Source organism: Cetorhinus maximus, chromosome 9 (assembly GCF_964194155.1).
Source record: "Cetorhinus maximus chromosome 9, sCetMax3.hap1.1, whole genome shotgun sequence".
In the NCBI taxonomy this organism is placed as follows: Eukaryota; Metazoa; Chordata; class Chondrichthyes; order Lamniformes; family Cetorhinidae; genus Cetorhinus; species Cetorhinus maximus.
The window spans coordinates 118,301,117-118,315,078 of record NC_135887.1 but is presented as its reverse complement, the minus strand read 5'-3'; the positions used below and the strand labels follow the sequence as shown (position 1 = coordinate 118,315,078).

The following is a 13,962-nucleotide window of genomic DNA, read 5'->3' as shown; positions in this document are numbered from 1 at the left end:
TCTTAACTGAGGTTTCTTTCGAGTTTTATCACCAATTGATTCCCTTTATTCTCCCCACAGGAGCTGCTGGCCGAAACGCAGCCTCCTTGAACTGGGAGGGCAGGATGGTTGGGCCTGCGGACTTCTCCATGACCACCATCAATGCCACTCCATGAAGGGCCAACAGAGAAGTGTGGTTGTAGCAGGGAGAGAGAGGGATTTGCCAGTTTTTATTTTATTTAAACACCCACCCCACCACGCCACCCCCACCCCCTCGCCCCCACCCCCCCACCCTGATCTTTCACACAGCAGAGAATCTTGTCATAACCTTTGACACTCTGTTTGGAAACCAAGCAAATACTAAAACAAAACTGCATCCAATAGAGGCTGGCGAGATTCACCAGCAGCCCAATCCTAATCATCTAACCTTTAAAGATCAGTTTTTCTGAAAGAATTATTTTCATGGTTAAATAGAATTTATCAAATCCACCAGTCTCCAGACTAAGTTACTGAGACACGTAGATGTTCTGTTAGCCCAATAAGGACACATCTTGTTTACCTAAGATTTGAGCATTTTGGGAGAGGTTCGCAAGATCCAAGGCTTAGGGACCCTTTAATCACGTGCGAGGGTAATGCTGGAGTTAAACCAGTTAACAGTGAGTAAGCTTCCTTTTGGTGGGAGGACTCTATCCTATTCCACCAGTGTCCCTTGGGCGATGCTTTTCAGGATTATCTGAGCTGAGCTAAAAGAATCCCAGCTCCTGAAGATTCCACAAAGACGCCCAATTGGTTGGTCAATCGCCAGCAGTGCTTCAGAGTACAATGGACCTACATAGTTTGGGTTGTTGTATGGTTGAGGCTACCACAGAGGATTGACTTGCTTTTAACTTCCCATGTATTGTCAAGTCACCTTGATCACAAAGAGATCAGCTTACCTTCTCCTGCCCCCTCACACCCCCTCTCCAAGTAGGGTAAGAATTCATCCGAGGAACCAAAAGTTATTTTTCACAATTTTGTTCTTGTTTCATAAATTTAAATATTTTCTACGTAAGTTGTACCTTTGGCTATCTTTATATTAAATTAACATAGTCCTCAAAGGGTTAAATTCTGTTCCAATCTTTCACAGCATCAATGATTTTTGAGAATCAAGTGTCTTTAATTTGATATATTGCACTTGTCCTTTTCTTGACAGCATTTTTATGTCAACACATGTAACATGTTTAGCTTCTGTCTAATATGTAAAACTTACTATCGAGGTATGGCAGGACTTTAAAAGTTATGTGGTTCATGGGCAGCTTAACTATAACATTTATCATCCAACATACAAAGTAGAAATGTCTATTATTACCTGAGCCGCCTACTGGGGGAACTGATGGGATCAATTGCAAGCCTATTACTATCTTTAGGTCATGTGGGGTGTAAAACCGAAATTCCACCCAATCCTGTGTGGGGTTTCCATCCGGTGAGTTCTGTTAAAATGGCTCTCTTGGTCCATAAAAGATAATTGAAAAGAAAACTTGTGAATATTCCTTGTGAGTTGAGGGTAGAAATTCCTATTCGTGGTCATCATGTGAAAGCTTAGCAGGCTTGGGTCAAATTCCTTTTGCCGGCATTTTAATGGCAGTGCCAATATGTTTAGGACACAATAACTGGTCGAATGACAACGCTAAGATCGTGGCAATGGCACAATAACATCATCAACAATAATTCCTTTACTTTAAAAGTTCTACACCATAAATTAGTTACAAAGTACCCATGTAATATTGAGGTTATGCCCTGACATAAGGCATTGAGCATCAAACATTCTTTTGCACCCTAAGATTACTAAAGGTTAACTTCGTAACTGGAAGTGTCACTCAGAAAAGCCATGGGATGGTTGGTGTTGAAGATTGAACAACTGCTGCACTGATGCTCTTCTTGGGTTATGGCCGAGATGACATGTTGGTGCAGAGGAAAAGGCGTTTGAATCTGCATCTTGCTATGCTACACTTGACCCACAGGAGTTGGATCATGGCACCGAGTCCTTTGAAATGGAGGCTTTTGCATTCCCCAGCACTAATGTCCCTCCTCTTCAACACACAAAAACAAAAATGAAAATTAAAAATTGCATTATGTTCCAAAGAAAGATATCAGAATTGCATTCTTTTCATTACCTATTCTTTATGACCTCTCTGGAAACACAGATGTGAATCCTCAGTCTCAAAGGCTGTATGCCAATCCATAATGAGTATAATTATACAAAGCAAAATGGTGCTGCAATGGAAAATGGTGGTGGAAATCTAATTTTTAATTATTTATGATGATTTGACTTTTGTTAGTAAGAAAAATGAGGCCACCTCTGGAAATATTATTACAAGCTGTTTGTTCTGTTAACGTTTTGCTGCTGTTTTGGAAACTCCCATACTAGTTAGTTTTTAACTCTTCCCGGGGGTCTCTGTGACCTGGTATCCCAAGCCCCCAACTCCCCTGTCAAAGTGATGCTTGCAAGGAGCGATTGTCTGGGAATGGTGGGCATGCGTCTCAGGACTTTCTGGATACTTATATTAATGGATTGAAAACTAGAGGCCCAGAACCCAGGATTTTCCAAGATGCTCTCTGTGAGAGCTATTCCCATAGGGAGCGCCAGGTCACAAAGTTTGACTGCGGTGTCATAGAGTAAAAGAATTCTACAGCACAGAAGGAGGCCCTTCTGCCCATTGTGTCTGTTTTATGTATTCTTTTACAGGACGTGGCTGTCGCTGGCTAGGCCAGCATTTTTATTGTCCATCCCTAATTGCCCTTGAGAAGGCGGTGGTGAGTCGCCTTCTTGAACCGCTGCAGTCCATGTGGTGTTTTGGTTCTATGAAAGAACTATCCAATTAGTCCCACTCCCTGCTCTTTCCCTTTAGCTCTGCAAATTTTGCCCATCAAGTATTTATCCAATTCCCTTTTGAATGTTACTATTGAATTTTCTTCCACCACCCTTTCAAGCAATGCATTCCAGATCATAACGACTCACTGCACAAATTTTATCTTCCTCATCTTGCCCCCGGTTCTTTTGACGATCGCCTTAAGCCTGTGTCCCCTGGTTACCGACCTATCCAATTCCCGAAACAAAAATTAAAATTAAAACTTACATTATGTTCCAAAGTTTCTCATTATTTACTCTATCTAGTCATTCATGAATTTGAATTCCTCTAACAAATCGCCCTCAAAACTTCTCTGCGCTAAGGAGAACAAAGGCAGATTCTCCAGTTACTCGACATGACTGAAGCCCCTCATCCCTGGTACCATTCTAGTAAATTTCTTCTCCATTTTCTCCAAGGCCTTGCTATAATTTCAAGAAATTAAATTACAATCTACCAGTCTTGTTTAGATCCTTAGTGCGGCTTAATATGAAGTGATGGTGTGGAATCTGGGCAGTCTATCTTAAAAAATTGCATTGGAAGCAGTTCAGAGAAAGAGGAAGGATGATTCATGGATCTAGGGCTCTGAATTATGAGGACAAGTTCAGAGTGATGAACTTAGTTTGTCTGGAAGACAGATTGAGGGGGTGATGTGATTCAGACCTTTAAAATACTGATATGTGATTTGTGTAGGTGTAACCAGGCTTTTACTTGGGCTGTGAATGCAAACTAAAGGGCACTTAGAAGGTTAAAAATGAAGAGAATTGAGAAGAAATTGTTCCCCATTGAGTTGTGGAGATATGCTGCAAACTTACAACATTGAAAAAAAAGGAACATTAAGAAACAAATTTGGCCATTCGGCTCATTCAGTTAGGTCCTGGCTGATCTGCACCTCAACTTCAATTTAGCTCCATAACACTTGATGCCTTACATTACAAAAACCGATTGATCTCAGTCATAAAATCTCCAAATTTCTTACAATCTATAATCTTATGTGAGAAGAGAGTTCCAGATTTCTACAACCCTTTGTGTGAAAAAGTGCCTCCTGATTTTGCTCCTGAAAGGCTTAGCTCTAATTTTAAGATGATGCTCAATTGTTCTTGATTCCCTTGTCAGAAGGAATAATTTATTTGTTTGTACTCTCTTATATCCTTTTAATATTTTAAACACCTTGATCAGATCACCCCTCAATCTCCTATATTCAAGAGAATAGAATCCATGTTTATGCAACCTGTCCTTATAATTTAAAGCCCTAAGAACTGTAAAGAAGGAGGCTATTTGGCCCATCATGTCTCTGTTGGCTCTTTGTTAGAGGAATTTATTGCCTTAAATGCTGTCCACAGCCTTGTACATTTTTTCTGCTTCAAGTATTTACCTAATTTTCTCAAACAGTGCAGCGGTTTCTGCCTGTGCCATTCCCTATGGCAAAACATTTCACACTCTCGCAACCCTCTGCCTAAAGAAATAGCTTTATCCCAATGACACTTAAATTAATGAATGCCCACCCCCACTGCACCCACCCTGTCACTGATTCCCTATCTAGAAGGAATAGTCCTTAGTGATTTAGTAAAATCTACTCCACCTTCTCCTGCTCGCATGTAAACAGTCCCAGTATGTATCCCCTCTAATTATAGTTCCCCATCTCTCACAGCATCCTCCAGCAAAAACAAGTTGAATTAATTAACGTCATCACAAAAGAACTTGATAAATATCTGGTCGAGGATGGAATTGGAGTTTACCCGGGGAAAAGGCCAGTGAGTGGCACTAGGTATATTGCTCCTTTGGAAAGAGTCAGCGCACACACAAAAGGCTGAATGGCCTCCTTCTGTGCTGTAACCAATCTGTGTTTTACAGAGAGAGGTATAGGCCAAGATGCTAACATCACCTTTGTTTCATTCATTTGTGGGATGTGAGCATCACTGGCTAGGCCACCATTTATTGCCCATCCTTAATTGCCCTTGAGAAGGTGGTGGTGAGCTGTCGTCTTGAACTGCTGCAGTCCCTGTGGGACATGATAGAATTTAAGGTGCTGAGGTTGGGACATAGGAAACAATCTCTTTGGGAAGCAGTGGGTCAGATTGAATAGCAGTCATGTCCGGATGTCGAACATATTATGGAATTTGTAGTAATGTTTCAGTACATTATGGAGTTTTATATGATACACCATGGACCTTTTATCATCATTTTCCCTCAGGTGATTGAATGGGTTAGGTGGAGTCTGTGATGGAGGCAAATTATAAGTGGACTGGGACAGGAATGGGCTTGATGGCCAGAATGGTCTTTTCTCATTTCCCTCCTTCCCTATATAGGCATTCACTTCTAAAAATGTTGATATTCCACGAAAATGGCATAACGGTGACAGCAGAAGAAAATATATTCTTTCTAAACTCTTGTCCTATTCACAATGGCATTGATCCTCCCTCACCTTATCCCCTTGCCCTATAAGTTAATGAATAATGACACCAGCTGCACAAATATGAGACTTCAGTGAAAAAGCAACTTTGTGATAGGCGGAATTATTATAATAGGTGCATATCCACTAATAAAAAAAACAAACTGCGAGGGGGCTTCCCATGAATTAAACCACGACTAAAAGTCCTGCGTAACCCATAGAGGAAAAATATCTCAAAAGTAGATCAAAATTCTAATGGATCTTATCATTAACAAATTATGTTTTAAGTAATATCAGCGACGGTACCTTTATTGTAAAAAAAATAAAAGTTCATTAGGGCTGCTGTTTTAACAGGTGAAAAGCCCTTTAGCTGTAGGTGGCCAAACTGTCAGAAGAAGTTTGCCAGGTCCGATGAACTGGTTCGCCACCATAACATGCACCAGAGAAACCTGACCAAGCTTCAGCTCACTCTCTAAAAGGTGAACAGGACCACAACGAGCTCAAAGAAAAGGTGATGACACACACTGCTGGGGAAGTCTGCTTTCTTCTGTTCACCCCTGCTCTAAATGTTCAGCAGCTCACAGGTTAACGGGACAGAATCAATGCCCACATTTCTATGCCTACCTGACGCATGCACCACAATTGCGGTTGCATTACATTACACCTTTTCTTCCCATTTGTTGTCTGAGTCAGGGTTGCCAACTCTGCTTGGATGTATTCCTGGAGGTTTCGTCACCTCTCACTTCCCAGCTACAAACCTCACTCAACCCCCGACCAAACAGCCTCCTTATTTCCCTCTTCCACCTCCAATACTGCTTACAACTAAAATAAACAGAAGTGTTGAGTGAAAACAAAGAAAACACACACACTTTCTGTAGTGTCCCATACGATTTAACTCCTGGGCTCTTTAGAGCAGGGTCCAAGAAATTCTTGGAAACACCAGGACAACCTTGGAGGGTTGGCAACCTTGGTCTGAGTGCGTAAGAAGAGGTGAATTCAAAGCATGTGGCCATTGTTTATGGAAATCAGTGACATAACACTCATATAGGGCTGTGGTGGTACTCGCTGAGTCACTATGCTTGTGTTGTATGACAGTATAGCAATACACCACAACTCCTTTGTAAATATTGTGTATATAAGGACCTGTTGGAATTGAATACTACTGTATTTCGTTTGTATTTTCAAAAAAAAAAATGGAAATCCAAATGTATAACCATGTAACATGCAGTCACTGAAAATAAGTTAAAAATGGCAGACATGCAGGTGGGCATTTAATCTATCAGGTTAACTTTTATTTTAGACCCTACAGTAGATTCACAGAGGAACGATTAGATGGGATAATGATGTTGTTTATCCATTTGAAGTGTACTTTAACCAGATTATATTAAGGGAGAGGTGAGGTTAACCAGCAACACTTTACAAAGACTCTGTTTCGAAATTGTACACAATGTACCGAAAGGCCATGCTGGCTATGTGGCTGATTAGTTGTAATGTTAACAGACATAGTTAAAAGAAAGAAGGCTGGTCCACAACTACCATTAACCATTCCTCTTGAAAATAAGTAACTTAATGACTTTCAGAAATCTTCAAGTATAATATGTGAAGAAATCTTTTTAGTGTAATGGATTGTACTGTACCCAATGTTTCTTTGTTCATCTATTTACTGCTACCAGCTGGAAATTATTATGTATATATCTGATAATGTATTGCTGTTCCCAAAAATAGGAGGGTTATTAAAAGTAGAGAATAAACAGAAGAAATAGGTACTTCACAGAGCTGGTTTGTTTGCTTTTACTGTGCAATGATAACACTGAAAATGTAAGCAGCATTCTCTTTCCCCATCCCATCCCATCCCACCCCAACCCCTCCCCCACTGCATTCTTAATTAAAGATGACCATGAAGGAGAAAGCGATAGAGGTCCCGCAGCTGTTTTATTTCATGGTTAGTGTCCTATTTCCATTCCCTTGTTGTTTGAATGCCACTCTGTTTTGCTAACTACTTCCAGCTCTGGTCAATACTAGAACCTGCCCACTCCTGGTTTCAGCAGTGATCAGCTCACCTCACATGAATCAAAGTGACAATGACGACAAGCAAAACGCGTGTGTGTGTGTAGAAAGACTTTGGGCAAAATCTTGTGGAGGCGACAGGGTCTCGGCCGCCAGCTGGAGAGCCAGCCAGTGTTACCTTTTCTTGGGAAGGCTCGCTGCGTCTTGTCCCCTTCGCGCATTTGACAGGCCGGCCAGCGGCAGGCCTTCCCCTGGGGTCAAGGACCCCCGGAGCTGGAAGCCTCGACCACCAAGGCCGACGACTCTATTGAATGGCAGCACCACTGGGAAGGCGGTGGCTACTGCCGGTATAACACCTGTGATGATCCTCGCTGAATCCCCAGGCCGGAAATGAGTGATGGTGGGAGGTTGTTGCGGGAGAGGGGGTCGGCAACAAGGGTAAGGGGAGCGACTCTCAGCAGGCCACCCCCACCTTCCCGATGCTGGGTCCCTTGATCAAGCGCCGAGTATCTTTGAATGAGGGTCTCCCCCAGGACCCTGAGAGCAACCCTGACAGGGTTTACTTGTCATGTTCCTTGCATGACGAGACCCCCACCCGCCACTGGGTTAACACTAGTGACAGTGGGATGAGGCCCTTAAGTAGGCATTAATTGCCTACTTATGGGCCTCAATTGATGGCGATCCATGGGCCTTCCCGTCATGGACTTAATCTGGGTGGAGATGGGAAGGGGATAGGGTCCCTACCCACCACCAACCCGCCTAATTAAATGCCCCCCCCACCCCCATCAAATTTGCTATGGGGGAGGGACCCAGATTCTGCCCTATATCTGGTAGGAAGGTTGGATTGCTGGTGTTGCTCAGCTTACATGATGAGTGTGACTTATTAAGTAGTGAACCGGTGCTGCTCCAGATATTGATGCTGGCCTTATTCTAAAGCATTGCTCAGAAGTGTTTAAAATTGGGATACAGGCATTCTTTAAGAAGGAACTACTTGCATTAATATAGCAGCTTTCACAACCTCAGCCCATCCCAAAGTGCTTTACAGCCAAAGAAGTACTTTTAAATGGTTGAGAATCAGCCTGGTCAGTCACATGAAGATGCATGGCAGAAGCTTTTGACCCTAAATAAACGTCATCCTCAAATCAAGGGACAGCCAATGACAACTTTTACAAAGTAGTCAGTTTGATGCAGGAAACAGGAAGTCAATTTGTGTACAGCAAGATCCCACCAACAGCAATGTGATAATGTCCAGATAACCTGTTATAGTGGTGCTGGCTGAGGAAAAAATATTGTTCAGGACACCTTTGAATTATCAAAATCCCGGCTCTCCTCTCACTGTTTTAAATGGTGAAAATCCTGGCTCTCCTCTTGCTTTCTTAAACTGTGAAAACCCCCTTCTCCTCGTGCTGTTTAAAACTGCAAGAATCCCGCTCCCTTCTTGCTGTGTTAATCTGTAAAAATCCTGTATCTCCCCTCGCTGTTTTAAACTGTAAAAATGCCAGCTCTCAGATAGGATCTTTCACATTCATCTGAAAGGGTGGACAGGGTTTTGTGTCTTCTCAAATGTATGGCACCTCTGACAGTGCAGCAGTCCCTCAGTAATGGGACTAGACACTATGACCTTCCAACTCAGAGGCAGGAGCACTATCAACTGAGCCACAGCTGGCACTTTTAGGTGAACATAAATGTTGATGAGTCCCAATGCTACAGGCTTAAGATCTCCTTAAGTTAAAGCATTGATTGTTGTTTTTTGTTAAGGCAATGTTTATTTGTGCTGCACCTGTTCTTGCCACACTTCAGGTCGGTGGCAAGAGTTACAGTGTTTTGTTAATTATAAGCTGACTCCAATAGCACTTTGGAATTTTTAATATCCAGTTGAGATTCCAACGTATGCATTCTTGCTGCAAATTGCAAAATGGGCACAGCTCCAACCCATGATAAATTGGGAGGCTTTTGAGAAGTCTAAATAAAAAGTGCAGACTGATGTCCAGTGTCTTTCTGAAAGGCACTAATGAAGAGGAAAGATTCTGCTACATCCATTTGTAGGCAGGAGAGAAAGGGTTAAACTTGTTTAATAGCTGGGAGCTGAGTGTAGGTGACAGCAGTTTCACAGACTAAACTTTTGAAAAATTCAGCACACATCTCCAGCCAAAGCCAATTCATCAGATCTACCAGTATGAATTTCAAGGCTTGGGCCAAGAATTAGGTGAAAGGACAAGCTAGATATCCCATCCAAGTGACCAGGACGAAGTAAGATAACTACTCTGATGCACAAGTAGAAGGAGGTCAACACTTCAACAAGAATGCTAAATTCCCACCTGAGCTGTTGAAAGGACAAACTGGACATATACAGGATCCAATCACAAAACCTGAAACCCAGCAAATGTTGTTGGTGAAGCTGAGACTCCAAGGTCATACATCATTGAGACTGAAACCAGTAAGCAAATGAGAGGAACAGAGTCCATATTCGACCTACACCGAAGCTGGAAAAGCAGAAAAAACCATCAACAACACCAGCAACATCACTAACCAGTGAGACAGCATTAGCAGCATCAACAGTGTCACCAGCAAGTGACATAACCAAGTGACACATACAAAGCATGACTCCTACAACACCAGAAGCAACACACACAACATTGCCTGTGTAGTGTGCCAACTCACCACTGGGAGTGATGAATACCAAATCCACCAGATAGAGGCACAACTTCCTACCTACCACCTGCGCAATACAGTGAATAATATTCAGAAAAGAAAATGAGCTATAACAAAGTCTTAAGATGTTCAATTTATTTGTAAAAGGTGATTGTTAATCTTTAGAAAAAAAGTGAATGATTGGAACAGTTGTATTTATATAGAGACATTTTCTTTTAAAGAGTGATGTTAAATTGTTATATTAATCGTAAAGAACTAGGAATAAATTGTTATGTTACTATACGTTCTGGGATTACACGTTCAATGTTGCACTGCATTCATGTAGTGTATCAGTCTATCAGCCACATGGAGAGTTGAAAGAGATACACTCGATGAAGCTCCAGCATTTTGAGTCTAAAGTGTGATTATTTCTAACTTGTGGGAACCAGAAGACATAATACTAAGTGATTGGATTTCTAAGTGGAGGCAAAATTTCTGGAATCATTTAAGACATAATTGGAGTCGGTCTGCAGAGCCTTACTGGATGCAGAAGCTAAAATGGACCAAATTACCTCCCTCGTTTATATCCATCCTCCGATTTTGTGATCTAAACTTGGCTAAAGTGACATCCATAGGTATGACCTCTTATTTTAATGGGTAAATATACCATTTGCTCCTATTTATTTTGTTTATTTCAAGGCAGTTGGTTTGATGAAGGAGCCAAGCCATTCCAGACACAGGCATGTTTGGTGATGTGATGTGTTCTATGTGTCTGTTTGCTGTCAAACAATTAAATAAATTCACAGTATGTAGGTAATTGTATTTATTAGTCTGCACTGTTCAAACAACAGGCTTTATCTGGAGCACTTGAAGACATCCATGTGGGACTTTAAAAACAGTAGGAGCTAAGGTATTTGACTCCTGTAGTTGATGAGAAAAAGGCAAAAGGTTTGTGGTGGAAGAAGATTGATTAAAATTAATTTAACACAGAACTCCAAGTGATTTATTATTTTCTACTATACATGCAATTAACGAAGTTGACAACTTGTGTAGAAATATATGTTAGTTTTCAGCTATTTATTTGCCTGTTCATTTACAGGTCAATAAATCCATTTGGCAGTAAAGTCTAAAATAAAGCCTACTGTGATATTGTTCTGTTGCTGCTTGTAGACGAGGGGGGAATCCTATGGTGATACACGATAGAAGCGAACTACAGGAGGGTTTCTATTCATTATCCTAGGCTGCCGGTAAACATACCTTGATATCAGGCCTATTGTAAATGCTCCAGAGAACAGAGTGAGCATGGAGTTGCATATGGAAATAGCCTAAAACACAGGGTAAATGTACCTAAAATGTGAAATAGAGCCTACAGCATGGAAACAGGCCATTCATCCCAATTGTTTATCCAAACGAGCCACCTCCTTCCACCCCCTTCAACCAGCCATGAATTCAATGTTATCCATCAGCAATGGCTGCATCTCCCTTTTATTGGTTAGCTCCGCACCAATACTCTGTGCCCTACTATCCTGAATTATTGAACAATGATTGACAGAGAAAATTGGTCACCTGATTTCAGTGGAATGCATACAGGGCAGGTTCTTTAATGGATGGGAATCCACTGCCAATTAGTCTACCCTGGTCGTCCTGGTACATCACATGCCAATTTTACAAAGAAGGGTAGGGGAGTGCCGCCTGGTGTCCTGGTCAATATTTATCCCTCAAACAACATTAATGAAGTATTGCTTAAAAAAAAAGAGACACGTCTAAGCTTTTCATCCTGCACTCATCAGGACACTTGCAAGAATGCCAATATAAGGGGGAAAAAACCAACAATTTATGCCGTATGTGAAGAGAGTGCTGATTGGTTGGCAAGTGGTGTTGCCATGGGGAATGCACCACTGATGGTGACTCTCAGTTAACTGCCAAGCATTGTTTGAAATTTTAACCAGGCAGCTTGACCCTGATTAGTCAAAGCATTGCCCTGAGGAATGAATCAGCGAATGGCTGTCACTTATTTTGTTTAGCTGAAACAAGCACAATGTATGTACATGTTCTTTCTGTCTGCAAAGAACAGGGCCATGTGTATTAATATATGTAGCTTCCAGTACATGCAAACGCACCACATTGTGAGCCCGACTGACAATCTTAAATTGGTTGTCAGCGTAATCCTTAGTACATTGGACAACATTTGCTAAATAATCTTCAATTGCGGAATCACATCTAATTTTGTACACTGTGTTTTGAGTTTTGCAAGCACGAGCTGGTTGGGTCCAGTTTATACCCTGCCCGAAGTGGTTGGGACATGCTGTTTGATACGATCCACCAGTCTTTGGGACATACAGCCTACTTACCTAGCATCACACTGGCACTGAAATTCATATACCGCATTACTCATTTATGTGATAGGCAGAACACGTTTTTGACTTGACGGCAGCATCCTGTTAGTGATGAATACCATTTGTGCTGCTATTGCATGTTAGCAGCTTGAAACAGCTAGCTACACCTGTTGCTCAACTTTTTGAGATACCTTGCCCTTCTATGGAACCTGAGGTAGACTGGGCACTTTTCAAGGCCGAAGGTGAAGGCCCGTTCATGAGTTTGCATGATATACAAAGTGAAATGATCTGATCAGGGTAGCCATTATCCGGCAGGATGCTTTTGATGCACCCTATTTCAGCATCAAGCTTGCATGGTGTGCAAATGGCTTGGGCCCTATTTACAAGGTTGCCGATAAGGCCAACCTTATAACATGTGGAACTGTAAGAATCCCAATGCGTATATTGACCAGTGAAGGTAGGCTTGAGGGAGACTGTGGTAGAGAACCCCTGGCAGATTTCTCAACTATCATCAAGGAAGGGGAGTTCATTGTGCTAATGTGCTAAGAATTATGCTGACAACCAATTTAAGATTGTCAGTCGAGCTCGCAATGTGGTGCATTTGCGTGTACTGGAAGCTACATATATTAATACACAGGGCCCTGTTCTTTGCAGACTGAAAGAACATGTACATACATTGTGTCTGTTTCAGCTAAACAAAATAAGTGACAGCCATTCGCTGATTCATTCCTCAGGGCAATGCCTTGACCAATCAGGATCAAGCTGCCTGGTTAAAATTTCAAACAATGCTTGGCAGTTAACTGAGAGTCACCATCAATGATGCATTCCCCATGGCAACACCACTTGCCAACCAATCAGCACTCTCTTCACATACAGTATAAATTGTTGTTTCCCCCCTTATATTGGCATTCTTGCAAGTGTTCTGATGAGTGCAGGATGAAAAGCTAAGACATGTCTCTTTTTCAGCAATACTCAAGTTCTGTACTACCAAACGACTGTTACTGAAATAGATTATCTGGTCGTTATCATAATGCTCTTTGTGGAATCTTTCTCTGCATAAATTGGCTGCCACATTTCCTACCTTACAACAGTGATTACAAAAGTACCCCATTCACTGTGGAATGTTTTAAACATCCTGAGAATGTGAAAGCTGTTATATAAGTGGAATTTCTTTCTTTCTTTAAATCAGCTAACTTCCTAGACGGTTTCCTCATTTCTATTTCTGACTCTTACAATCACATAGCTGGGCTCTTCTGATTAATTTCTCAGACATTTTGTAGAATATCCTGGAATGGATAATAATCTTTTGGTCAGTCCCATCTGTTTTTTTTCCAGAGTAAATCAGCCAACCATCAATTCTTATCCCGGTTCCAACTACTGCCTTCATTCTTCTTATCCTTCTCAGGCGTTTTTAGGTGTCAGCCATGACTCAGTTGGTTTCACTCTCATCTCGGAGATTTGAGCATAAAATATAGGCTGACCCTCCAGTGCAGTGATGTAGGAGGTGCCATCTTTCAGCTGAGCCATTAAACCAAGGTCTTGTTAGCTATTTCAGGCTACATTGAATATACGGCACAGAAAAAGACCATTTGGCCCACCCAATCCATGCTGGTGTTTATGCCCCACTCTAGCTTCCTCCCATCTTCCCTCATCTAAATCTATCATCGTAACCCCCTATTCCCTTCGCCCTCATAAGCTTGTCTATCTTTCCCTTCAATGCATTTATACTATT

At 41.7% G+C, this 13,962-nt stretch overlaps 1 protein-coding gene and 1 long non-coding RNA gene across 5 annotated transcripts in view; one reads left to right on the top strand and one right to left on the bottom strand.

Moving 5' to 3' along the window:
- LOC144684963 (Wilms tumor protein homolog) overlaps window positions 1-7,027 on the top strand; it is a 72,777-nt gene extending 65,750 nt beyond the window's left edge. For 2 of the 4 annotated variants that reach the window (XM_078549435.1, XM_078549434.1), the window contains exon 8: window positions 5,611-7,027. In XM_078549435.1, coding sequence (XP_078405561.1) covers window positions 5,611-5,732 — 122 coding nt within the window. In that variant the 3' untranslated portion in view covers window positions 5,733-7,027. Of the gene's footprint in view, window positions 1-60 lie in introns of all 4 variants that reach the window. The other 2 variants (XM_078549436.1, XM_078549437.1) reach the window with 2 other exon arrangements.
- LOC144684967 (uncharacterized) overlaps window positions 1,940-13,962 on the bottom strand; it is a 72,044-nt gene continuing 60,021 nt past the window's right edge. The window contains exon 3 of the long non-coding RNA XR_013577596.1: window positions 1,940-2,048. This is a non-coding gene — a long non-coding RNA (uncharacterized LOC144684967). The remainder of the gene's footprint in view (window positions 2,049-13,962) is intronic.